Source organism: Euleptes europaea, chromosome 7 (genome assembly GCF_029931775.1).
Source record: "Euleptes europaea isolate rEulEur1 chromosome 7, rEulEur1.hap1, whole genome shotgun sequence".
Taxonomy (NCBI): Eukaryota; Metazoa; Chordata; class Lepidosauria; order Squamata; family Sphaerodactylidae; genus Euleptes; species Euleptes europaea.
In genome coordinates, this window is record NC_079318.1 from 1,338,571 (window position 1) to 1,351,326 (window position 12,756).

Below are 12,756 nucleotides of genomic sequence, written 5' to 3' on the forward strand. Positions count from 1 at the left end.
CAGACTTCCTGGGATCCGTCTGATGTTTTGTATTATGCCAAGCTTGTAACTTCCCATAACAATAAGTGTGAACCCCAGTGCCCCAGTGCCCTGGAGTCAATATATTCTGTAAACCCGTATAGCCCCTCACTTGCAACTTTCTACCTGTGCCTGTCTCATCTCCTGAAGGCTTCAATAAATCTATTGTTTCTGTATCAACGTCTGAGCAACTGATTTGGAGAAGCAAACTCAGAGAGGGGGATCTCTCACATTAAGTTGCAAGTCCTTGCCTCTCGGACTGCAGCTGTACCGCTTTGGACAGAATGTCAGCCGACGAGGATACCACCCCTATCCCCGATGCCCCCAAGGCTCCGGACGAGCCGGAGAAGCCGGACCCGAAGGAGGAGGGAGCCAAGCCAAAGAAACCGAAGGGTCGCGTCCCCGACCAAGATCGGGACGAACGTCCCCGGGGGCTTACTTATTGGCTGGACTCTCCCAAGGGCTGGTCGCTCTCGCGGACTGCGGCGAAGGATCGCCGGTTGGCCTTCCCCAGCACGGGACTCGAAGGGGACCCGGCCCGCAAAGAGGCCCTCATGGAGGAAGAACGAAAGCAGTGGCAGGAAGACCGCCGGGCTATGCAGGAGCAGATGGAGACCATGCAACGCGTAATGGGTGAGATGGCCACGGCCCTAGATGCGCTGAAGTTGCAACCTCCAGCCGGTGCTCCCCCAGACGGGGCGCCGGCAGTTCCGCCCGCAACCCCTGCCCCCCCGGCCCGTCGGGACCTGAAAGTCACGTATGACGGGTCGGGAGACCAATTGACCTTTTTTATGGTCCAAGTGGACATTTTTATGCGGGAACAAGGCCGAACCTTTGTTTCTGAGGAGTCCCGGGTGCAGTACGTGGCTTCCTTACTGCAGGGGGAGGCGGCTGCCTGGATGGTGTTGCAGTATGAACTCCGCTCGCCGGTACTGCGAACCCTGGACGAGTTCATGGTAGCACTCCGAAACCGTTTTGAGGACCCGACTCTGGGTGAGCGGGCTAAAGCCTCCCTGATGCAACTGCGCCAAGGGACTAAGTCGGTGGCGCAGTATGCAAGTGAGTTCCAGTCACTGGCTAGCCGAATTCTGGACTGGAGTGAAGCTACCTTGGTACAATGTTTCAGGGAGGGTCTCAACCCAGACCTCCAACATTGGGCCTTCATGCAAGGGAACCCCCCGGATGTGGAAGGTTGGGTTCGCCATGCTGCTGACATCGAGAATCGCAAGCAACTCCTGAACTTGTCCAAGCAACGGCTTGGGCGAGACCCCAGGCCCCGAGGTGACCGTGGCCGGGAACTCCGGCAAGGGGGTGGCGGGGGTCTCTCGGCCGCGGAACGCCGCAAGCGGTTCGAGGCCGGCGTCTGCCTGATCTGCGGGGGAAAGGGTCACTTTGCATCGCAATGCCCCTCTCGCTCAGGCCGTCCGACCCCCCCCCGCCAAACCCAGGCCGAGCCGACGAAACCGGCCGCCGACAGCCAGCCTCGCCGTAGAAGCGGACCACTGAGCCGGCGCTCCGGCGCACCCTCCGCTCTCCACGCGCGCCCCCAGGATGGGGCATCCGACTCTACGGTCCCATCGGGGTCCCGGATTACAAATACCGTCTTTGATTCGGACGGCTCCCCGGAGGCCACCACCCCGTCCCCCTCTTCCAGCGAGGAGGAAGAGTGGGAACAGCCGGCAAAAAACGCCGTCGGTCTGCTGTAGAGGGGGCTCCGCAGCAGACCGTCCCTATCGTTGTGCAAGGAGCTCCACCGATGGTAAGCGCCCAAGAGGACAATGTATTTGTGCGTGTTCATCTGTCCCTACCCAAAGGGGGTCCCCCGTTAGAGGTCCCCGCGTTGGTCGACTCGGGGTGTGCTCGCACCATGATAAATGAGGAAACTGCCAAGAAGTTGGGGGTCCGGCGCAAGCGGCTTCCGGGACCCCTCCGTTTTTCCCAAATGGACGGGAGTGACTTTAAACGGGGCCCTGTGACCCACAGAACTGCAGCCGTGATTATGTCCGTGGGGGAACATTGGGAACGGTTGTATTTCACCATCGCCCCTATTGTAACCCCTGTGGTGTTAGGGATGAACTGGTTAAGGGGACACAATCCCTCCATTGATTGGGTTAAACGGGTGCTTTCTTTCCCCGAAAACCCCTGTGGGTTGCATGACAAGGAACGGGTACTCAGAACTCCAGCCGCCGCACTGGTAGGGTCCCCCGCCCCAGTCTCTCCACAGTTACCCTCTGAGTACTCGCAGTTTACTGATGTTTTCGATGTTAGAGAGTGCGACGAACTGCCTCCCCACAGAGAAACGGACTGTGCCATCGAGATCGTAGGGGAAGGCAAACTGTCTAAGGGAAAGGTTTACCCCATGAGCCCCAGTGAAAAGACTGTATTGCGGGACTATCTGGATGTCAATCTGGCGAGGGGTTTCATACGCCCCTCCAAGGCTCCTTATTCAGCCCCAGCTTTCTTTGTAAAGAAAAAGACGGGAGATTTAAGACTGTGTATTGACTTTCGCAGACTGAACGCAGTCACCCAGTCTAATGCTTACCCCCTCCCTCTTATTCCTGACCTTCTAGCACAATTAAAGGAGGGCCGAATCTTCACCAAACTGGACTTGGTAGAAGCCTACCACCGCATTCGCATCAAAGAAGGAGACGAACCCAAAACGGCCTTTTCCAGTTGTTTTGGGATGTTTGAGTACCTGGTCATGCCGTTCGGACTTTCGGGGGCTCCGAGTGTCTTTATGCAATTAATTAATGAAGTTTTGCATGATTTACTGTTTCGGGGGGTGGTGGTATTTCTCGATGACATTCTTATTTACTCTGAGACCATGGAAGAACATGTGCGCCTAGTGCGAGAAGTGCTCCAGCGGCTGCGGGAGCACAAACTGTATGCTAAGGTGTCCAAGTGTGAATTCCACCAACCTTCTATTACATTTTTGGGGTATGTGATTTCCCACCAAGGGTTGGAAATGGACCCCGCCAAGGTCCAGGCGGTGCGGGACTGGGAAACCCCCACTACCCGCCGCCAACTTCAACAGTTTTTGGGGTTTGCCAACTTTTACCGGAATTTCATTCCCAACTTTGCCCAAGTTGCGCTTCCCCTCACTGCCCTGTTACGTACCAAGGACAGGGGGGCTAGCGCCGCACTCCCCTCAGCCCGTCTGCAATGGTCTCCCCAGTGCCAGCAAGCTTTTGAACGTTTAAAGCTACTTTTTTCATCCGAACCCGTTTTGGCTCACCCGGATTGCACCAAGCCCTTCGTGGTGCAGGTGGATGCCTCGGATGTAGCAATGGGCGGGGCCCTATTGCAGAGGGATGAGGGGGGACGGTTAAGGCCGTGCGCCTACTTCTCCAAGAAGTTTTCCCAGTCCGAAATCAACTGGGCCATTTGGGAGAAGGAGGCAGCAGCGGTCAAACATGCCCTTACCATATGGAGACACTTCTTGGAGGGGGCCGAACTGCCGTTCGAAGTGTGCACAGATCACAAGAATCTTGAGGCTCTCAAGGGAGCTAGAAAACTCAATGCCAAACAAATTCGGTGGGCCCAATTTTTTGCAAAATTCCGGTTCACCCTCAAACATGTCCCTGGCAAAGAAAATGCCCTAGCTGATGCTTTGTCACGACTTCCCCAGTATCGCAACGATTTCGATCGCCCCGTCGACTCCCTGTTCACTCCCGAACAGCGAGGGGAAGTCCCTGGCTTGGCCGTCACCACCCGATCCCAAGCCCGCCAACCGGAGACCCCCCCTACGCTCAAAGGTATCCCGGAAGTGTTCCAACAGCGTCTCCGGGACGCCTCCTTGCAGGAGGAGGAGCACAATCTCCTCCCTCCTGGCTTGGAACGAACCAACGCTTGGTGGGTGCAGGGGGGGAAACTATATGTCCCATCTTCCCTTCGCAAAGAAGTATTGGGACTTGTACATGGAGCCAGGCTGGCAGGTCATTTTGGTTTCGTAAAAACGCTTCACCTGGTTCGAAGGCAGTTTTGGTGGCCCGGTATGAGATCTGATGTGGAGTTGTATGTGCGCAGCTGCCCCACCTGCGCCACAGCCAAGAAACGGATGGGAAAACCCCCGGGGCTTCTCAAACCGCTTGAGAACCCCTCCCGTCCCTGGGAAGTCATCGCCATGGATTTTATCACCGACCTACCTCCAAGTCGGGGGAAAACGGTTCTCTGGGTTATCACAGACCTCTTTTCCAAACAGGTTCATTTCGTTCCATGTGCAGGTCTTCCTTCAGCCCAGGGCTTAGCTAAACTGTTCATCACGCACGTCCTCAGGCTACACTCGATCCCGAGGAAGGTCCTCTCCGACCGGGGGGTCCAGTTTGTTGCCAAATTCTGGCGGGCTTTCCTAAAGTTAATGGGAGTGGAGGAACAGGGCCTTTCTTCCGCCTATCACCCCCAAACGGATGGTCAAACAGAACGAGTAAATGCGGTAGTAGAATGTTATTTGCGCTGCTATGTAAATTTCCACCAGGATGACTGGGTTGACCTGCTGCCATTTGCCGAATATGCGTACAACAATGCGCCTCATTCCTCTACCGGCTTTAGTCCCTTCCAAGTTATATACGGGACGGATTTTGGCCCTTTCGGTTCTGCCCCCGTCTCGCCAGAGCTCCAGTCTACCCCTGATCTTCAGGAGTGGATTCAGGTGGTTAAATCCACCTGGCCATGGTTGCTCAAAAATCTGGAAAGGGCGAAAATCAAGTACAAGGAACAAGCGGACAAACACCGGTCTCCGGGATGGGAACTCAAGGTGGGGGAGCAAGTCTATCTGTCCACCAAAAACCTCCGCTCTCTTCGCCCCTGCAAAAAACTGAGCGACCGTTATGTAGGACCTTTCCCCATTACCAGAGTAATCAACGAGGTTACCGTGGAACTGAGTCTCCCTAAGACACTCAAGGGGGTTCATCCAGTCTTCCATATAAGCCTCCTCAAACCTTATGTAGCAGCTCCCCAGTTCCACCCCCCTCCCGCTCATGAGATTCCTACCGTAGTAGGAGGGGACACCCATTTGGAAATATCCAAGGTTTTAGATTCCAAATGGAAGAAAGGGAAACTGTTTTACTTTGTTCGCTGGAAAAACCTTGGCTCCGCTCATGACGAATGGGTGGCCGCACCCCACATGGCAGCTCCTCGCTTGGTCCGAGAATTCCACCTTGCTTATCCCGATAAGCCTCATCCTCCCGGAGGGGGGCCTTAAGGGGGGCAGAATGTGAGGGTCTCTGTCTTTGTGTCTCTGCTTTCCATCACCTGCGGTATTATCAGTGAACTCGTAAAAGCAGTTCACACCTTCTGGTCTCAGGCGCCAGGCCTGATGGCCCATGTATCTTCCCCCCCGCTGTTTTCCTGCCAGTACTCCCTCAGGCCGGTGCGGCCTTGGAAGTGTGATAGCCGCACCAGACTTCCTGGGATCCGTCTGATGTTTTGTATTATGCCAAGCTTGTAACTTCCCATAACAATAAGTGTGAACCCCAGTGCCCCAGTGCCCTGGAGTCAATATATTCTGTAAACCCGTATAGCCCCTCACTTGCAACTTTCTACCTGTGCCTGTCTCATCTCCTGAAGGCTTCAATAAATCTATTGTTTCTGTATCAACGTCTGAGCAACTGATTTGGAGAAGCAAACTCAGAGAGGGGGATCTCTCACAGTTAAATTATATACTTTCAGTTATGTAAATAGGCTTTATCATACTGACTCATCTCTTGCTTTGAAGTCTGACATAGTATAGCTCTTTAATTTTAAACGGCTGCTGACTCCTGTCCCTGTCATAATGTTTAGTTTTTACTTTTAACACATCTTTTACTTCTCATATTATTTACGTTGTGAGGCCAGAACAGAGACTTTTAATTCCTTTTTTTCAAATGTAGGCTTCCAGGCACATGCTGTCCTGAGACTCATGGGGTAAGATACAGAGCTAGGAAGATCTGCACATGAAGTGACAGTCACATTTTCTGCTATGGATGGTTCTATGGTCAGAATGATGGTCCAAATCTACTCTGCGAATAAAATATACTTTCTTCTGAAACAAACAGCATGCAAAGGCTATATATTTCTGAGGTGGAGGCAGCTGAGGGACCCTATCACCATAAAATGCTTCTGTGGCTGATCTTACACCCTATACATGGGACATCTTGAGTCATTTACTAACTGCTGAAAAAATATAATGATAAAAAATGATAAGAAGTGTGTGAGCACAAAAGATCTTGCCGTGCAATGGGAAATTACTGTGAATTACTCTTAGGTCCCCTTCTTGTTTGTTCTACAGGGAGATCAATTACCTTCAGTGACTGCAGAGAGTCTGTGTTCGTGTCACAGTAGAGAATAATATTGTTTGCCATGCTGAAGCTCTCTCTGACTCCCAGATGATAAAAGAGAGAGGGCTGACGGAAAGCATCGCTCATTTCCACTACTGCAATATCTACAAGAGAAAATAATATTATAAGCCAGTCTGTCCTAATGTTAAAATCCAGCACTCTGATATTTTTAATTAACCTGGCAACTTCTTTCAGCAGCCAGTAAATATCTAGCCTTTCTCTTCAAAGTCAGCTTTTGTTTAAGATGAATGATCTTTTTAATAAGGAACTGCAGAAGGGAAGAGGTTTTCCTTTTTTTAAAAGCTTAAAAAATGAATCTTGAATACATTCTCCTGTGGTAGTAACTTCTCTTTGTAGCACATGAATTGTTTCACTAAAGACCAACTCTAATATAACATTTTGTATTCATGGGGTTTTTCTTTGAAGAGGCACTACAATTGCTTACACAACACAAAAACACTGTGTTGCAACTGTAACTTTTTGCTGATGGATTCATAAAATTCCTGGTTGTTCACAAAACGTGATTCCAGAAAAGCTGTTCCCCAGACTCCATGTAATGTTTCTGCACAGCTTCAAAATGATATAAGCACTGAGTGGTTTTCAAAGTTTCTACCTTCAGAGAACTGTTTCCCCATAATTTGTCTACCATAGAGTTCCAGAAAATCATGGAACATGTTCTTTGGGTACACAGTCAGTTCATGCAGAATTCTGGCCAGGCTTCCTAGACTTCAATGTCATCCTGCATGAACTGACGGTGACCCTAGGTGACCAACATTCCCAATGGCTGCCCGGCCAACCATGGTGACTGAAGGGAAAGACTTGTGATGGTGCAAAAGCTGTCCTTCAGAGAAACATGCCTGCCTCTGAGGAACCCTTGATACAATCATGAAGATTTCAGGCTGCCCAGAATAGAGTCTGATAACTACAAATATAATACTTTATTTGCAGATTGGAAAAAAAAAAGATCCCAAAAGATTTTGTTTCAGATTTTGTGTGTGATCTCATCCAGAAGATCTGGTATGCTCTCGCTACCACCAATGTTATAATATAATATATAATATCAATCTTCACGAGTTCTGATCATGAAATGCAACCAGAGATTACCTTAGAAACATCAAGCTGAATCTCACTGCACAATTAAGGAGTGTATTGAAGAGGAATTGGGAGAAGCGCCCCTGGACCTTGATAGCTTCTGTTAAAATTGCGGAAGACTTCAAGGCTCCTTTAAATTAGTTGAGAAGACGCTTCCTTTAAGCTATGAAGAGTTGTGTGACATACAAAGAATGTTCCCTCTGCATTCTTTTGAACCCTAAGATTCAAATATTGGGAGCAACCAGACCAGGGACATACCACATTTTTAAAGTGCTCTGGCTGGGAATGCCCCCCTTATCCTCAGACCTCTGTGCGTTACAATAACATTCAGTATGAGATTGGTTCTTGCTGTTCCCTGTTTGTGCTCACTGTCAAAGCTGTGATCACCTTACATTACAACTTGGTCAGGAAATCTAAGAACGCACATTAAATTACATATAACAAGATTTTGGAGAAAATAGCTGAAGTTCACAGATGTCAGTCTTGATTTTTTTTGGGGGGGGCGATATTCAAATTCAAATGTCTAGCAATCCAACAATTAATGGTTCAGTCATTAATGCCATTAATGCCATATTCTGATCTACCTACAATTTCCCACAAGAATTAATCCACAAAGAATGATATCAGAACTCACTAGATAGTTTGTGGATATCCATCTATGTTATATGCTTTATAGCGAAATCAGTTTTCTGGATTGGGTATCTGCCATAAAACTATACTCTTTGAACTTCTCCCGTATAATACAGCAGTACTAAAGTACTCCTTGGCAGTCTTCTGCTCCCACACTGCGCCAGCATATTCTTTTGTTTTTTAAGGCAATCGAGAAGATGCCTCTTCTCAAGAACATGCCATCTGTCTCTCTTACCACAGCATTTCCTACTTATTAAATAAATTGTGCTGAGTTTTTAAAGTAAAAAAAGGGAAGGCAGTAAGGCTACGTAAAAATTTTTGAAGAGCCACTGTCTTTTTCTGGACAGGGGAATAAATAAGCAGACTTGCTGTTCTCTATGATTAGTAATGGATAGGTCAACTAAAATGTTGACTCAATGCTAGGGGTTATGAGAGAAGGGACTGAAGGGGCCTTTACCACTCAAACTCTGTTTGAGTGGTTAAAAGGCACGTTGCAATGCAGCACTTCAGGGTGTAAACGTATCATAAGGGGCCGTTTACCACTCAAACTCCCAGTCTGAGGGGCAAAAGGCCCCTTGTGATGTGTTTATACCCGGAAGTGCCGCATCGCAAGGGGCCTTTTGCCACTCAAACTGGGAGTTTGAGTGGTAAACGGCCCCCTGCGATGCTGTGCTTCCGGTTGTAAACCGGAAGTGACGTGATGCAGTGGGCAGGAGTGCATGCACATATTGCCCGCCAACCCTCAGCTGGTCGGTGGGCAGCCAGGTGGATTGGCGGGGGTTTGTGGAATTCACTGACAGAGGACACAGTGATGGACACCCGCATCGATGGCTTTAAAAAGGGACTGGAGAAATTCATGGAGTACAGGTCCATCACTGGCTACTAACCATGGTGACTAAAGGGAACTTTCAGAGGCAGAAAATAATGAAATATTAATAACAATATCTGTAATAAAAATAATTAAAAAGAAAAAATGGTGTATGCTGTATGTGACTGTCTTGAATGGTATAATATTGCAACAGATTAAGCCAGAACATTTTTTGTGCTTTGGCATGCAGTCAGCCTAGATGTTAGGGAGGCCTCCTAGGTGTAGCAGGAGTCCTGGAAACCCTAAGTTCACCCTCCCCAGTGCACTTGTTGTATCATGTTTAAAATACTTCAGTACCAGTCTAATCTTGGGCAAAATTTGGTGGATCGAAGTCCATTAAAAACAATTAGATGGATCTCATATACCAATAAAGGTTATTGACTAGGATTGACTAGGAATGAGATGGATCTAACTCTGCAAAGAACTGGGCTACAAATTTTAATTTAAAAAAATAGTATTTTTAATTGTGGTTTTAGGAACAACCCCAAGCCCATGAACACTTGCAGAGAATCCATATGCCTACTATTCCATAGACTATAATTAATAAAACACAGCATAGTACAGTATAGCTCACTGCCCACCGGGACAAGAAATGGGTGGGAGAAGTGTGGCCCAGTAGTGGGGCTTATGTCACTTCCAGTAAAAAGCAGAGGTGACATGGGAATTGCTCTAGCATTTTACAAAACTCTATTACAAAACCATACAGTTTTTATAAATACCAGAGTGTTTAAAGATGTCACTTCTGGTCCCTGAATTTAAATACATACATATACCCCCTTGTCTTAGGGTTGCCAACCTGCAGGTACTGGAAGTAATGCTAAGACTGATGACATATGAGTCTCACCGAGAACTGCAAACGTTTCGGTCTGATGGATATTATGAAATATATGTTATTCTGAAGAAGAAAACGAAACAAGGTTAAACCGGAAGTTTGTCATTTTGTTTCTTATATGTGGTTCAGGCTTTGAGAGCTGTTTGCTGCTCAGCTCTGTCTCCCGACCTTGAGCTGTCTATGCAAGATTGCCTCAACATATTTCCTCCCACCTATTCACATCAGACGCTTCTGTTTAAACTCTGGATACAAGGGTGTCTATCAGGACTTTGGAGCTCTTTGTTGTTACGTGAGACCAGCAGCTTACTCCTTGTCCTCTGGATATCATCTCTGCGCATGCTTTGGTACAGCACTGTATGGGACACGTGTGCTTTGATCCCACTTTGGAGGATCGTTTCAGCATTTATTTGTGGAGGCATTTCAAGATCCTTGTGTATGATTTTCTATGCTTGCCATTCTTTATGTATGTTATATATTGACTGCTGCAATATTGAATGACTTACTCTTTGCTTGATAATCTTTATGTATGAGTTATAATACATGCCATAATATTGAAAGAGTCTAGCCTTATGTTCTAATTACTTGATTGTGGTTTGTGTGTCTGTTATATTATTTTTCGGTTTGCTCAACCTCCAGGTACTAGCTGGAGATCTGCTATTACAACTGATCTCCAGCCGATAGAGATCAGTTCCCCTGGAGAAAATGGCCACTTTGGCAACTGGACTCTATGGCATCGAAGTCCCTCCCCAAACTCCACCCTCCTCAGGCTCCACCCCGAAAACCTCCCGCCCGTGGCCAAGAGGGACCTGGCAGCAAACAACCTGGATCTACAAATGATCTAGCTGTATTCTGCATTATTCATCTTACTCTCAAGCTGCACAAGCATGTTCAGGTGACCAGCCAGTATGACAGTTCCTTATGTTAAAGCAATCCAGCATTTCACAATTAGGGGTACAGTAACCACTGCTGGTCCTTCATTTTGGTTCTATCATTAATGGTGATGAACAGAAAACTGTTTGTCCAGGCAAAAAGGAGTAGGAAGGGGATCACTGTCAACAGAAAGCTTTTAGCTTATTATAGGTATACAGTATTTATATTTAGTTACATATCACTGCAATTTTTATTAATTTAATTTTCATGCTGCCATTCCAGAATCCTGCTCAAGGAGACATATGCAAATTAACAACAGCCCACTAACCTGTCACACATTTCTTTCTACTGAAGCTCTTTAACAAGTAGCTAAATTAGTGTAGCATTTCAAATACTAACAGCAGGGCAGAAGGAGTTAGGAAAACAAAGGTAACAGACATAAGACTATTTAGTTTCAGTTATATTTCTGACATACGGACTGTAGTTTTATCAGTCCAAGCGTCGATTAGAGTTTAACCTTGCAATGCCCAAAGCAGAAATAAATTAGAGACTAAAGAGCACATCCCGTATGCCACCTGCTTGGCTATCTGTACTTCTCAAGGCCAGAAGTGAACAATTATTAACAAACCTAAATAATAGACATGGCACATCAGCTATTCTAACTAGGCAACAGGACACTTTCAGGAGAAAAAATGGTGCAAATCAGTTCTTGGAAGCTTGTCCATTAAATGGCCAAAGGTACTCAGCTAATGGGTTTGTTAAAAATGAAAATTAATGCAGATACTTCTGGAGCAGGGGGGAGACCATATTTATTAACGCTGTACTTTGTTGCTGGATTGCTGGCTTTTTTATGTTATTGCTTTAATTGATATTGTCAGAAGCCCTATGCTTGACAAAGAAAAGTGGGGTATAAAAATTTTAATATAGGAATTCTATTAACTATTTCTACATATCATTATTTAATCAAATAATATTATCTATTTTAATATAACCCCAATTTGGTTACAAGCAAGCCAAAAGGAATAAACAATGAAATATGTTGACTCCTGAACAAAGCCAGGAAAATATAGCAGTGAGAATTGAGATGAAATTACAGCAGAGTTCATAGAAGAAAAGTGCACATGCTTAGCTTAGGTCACTTCCAAAATTATCTATTTTTGTTTATTGATGGAGTGTGTGTGTCTACAATTAAGTTAGTAGGTCAACTTTCCTTCAATATGTATTTTTATTACCGCTCTTTACTCCACAAGTCAAGAAAATCAGTGTTATAAGATACATCTTATAAGCAACAGTAAATCCAGACAATGAGAATTTTCATGTGGTAATTGCGACTACGCCCTGACCTGGATGGCCCAGACTAGCCCAATCTTGTCAGATTTCAGAAGCTGGGTCGGCCCTAGTCAGTATTTGGATGGGAGACCACCAAGGAAGTCCAGGGTAATGACGCGCAAGCAGGCAATGGCAAACCACCTCTAAACATCTCTTGCCTTGAAAACCCCACGAGGGCTCGCCATAATTCAGCTGCAACTTGAAGGCACTTTCCACCACAAATTGCAAATATTATGTGATAGTTGTATTTTTGATACTATTACACAGGGCCAGTTAACACAGACTTTGCAAGTGGGTGAAATATTTGTCAATGGGAAGAACAACGGCCATAAGAAACCGATCTCACATCAGGGTCAACTTCACCTATACGGAACAAAGGTTAAACCAGAGGGGCCCGGCCACCCATTACAGGGTAAATACAGCTAAAGACAATGGCATTACTCTGTTTATCTTCAGGAGAAACTGGGGGGTGGAGCATAGAGTAGTTCAGCGGGTGACTTGGCTGTCTTATCTTTTAGAAATGCAGCCAGACAAGTACCTCACACTTAGTTGGTCTGTTTATTCCCAGCCCAAGTTTTACAAATAGGATCATGGCAGCATATTGGCTCCCTATGAGCTACCGCTGCCCCTGTAATGACAAACACAACGGCCAGTTCTTTTTTCTTTCTTTCCCTATTAATCTGATGACCAATGGTCTTGGACAGAACCAGTCTTACTAATACTATCCTCTATTTCCGTCCTCACATAGAAGCCACTGCCGCCAGGAATTTTGCCACAACCAAAGTAACACCAGGGTTAAAAGG

General features: G+C 46.7%; 1 protein-coding gene across 1 annotated transcript in view; it reads right to left on the reverse strand.

Annotated features, from left to right (window-relative positions):
- MAP3K5 (mitogen-activated protein kinase kinase kinase 5) overlaps positions 1-12,756 on the reverse strand; it is a 124,920-nt gene that overhangs the window by 85,942 nt on the left and 26,222 nt on the right. The window contains exon 2 of the mRNA XM_056853832.1: positions 6,297-6,436. Coding sequence (XP_056709810.1) covers positions 6,297-6,419 — 123 coding nt within the window. The 5' untranslated portion in view covers positions 6,420-6,436. The remainder of the gene's footprint in view (positions 1-6,296; positions 6,437-12,756) is intronic.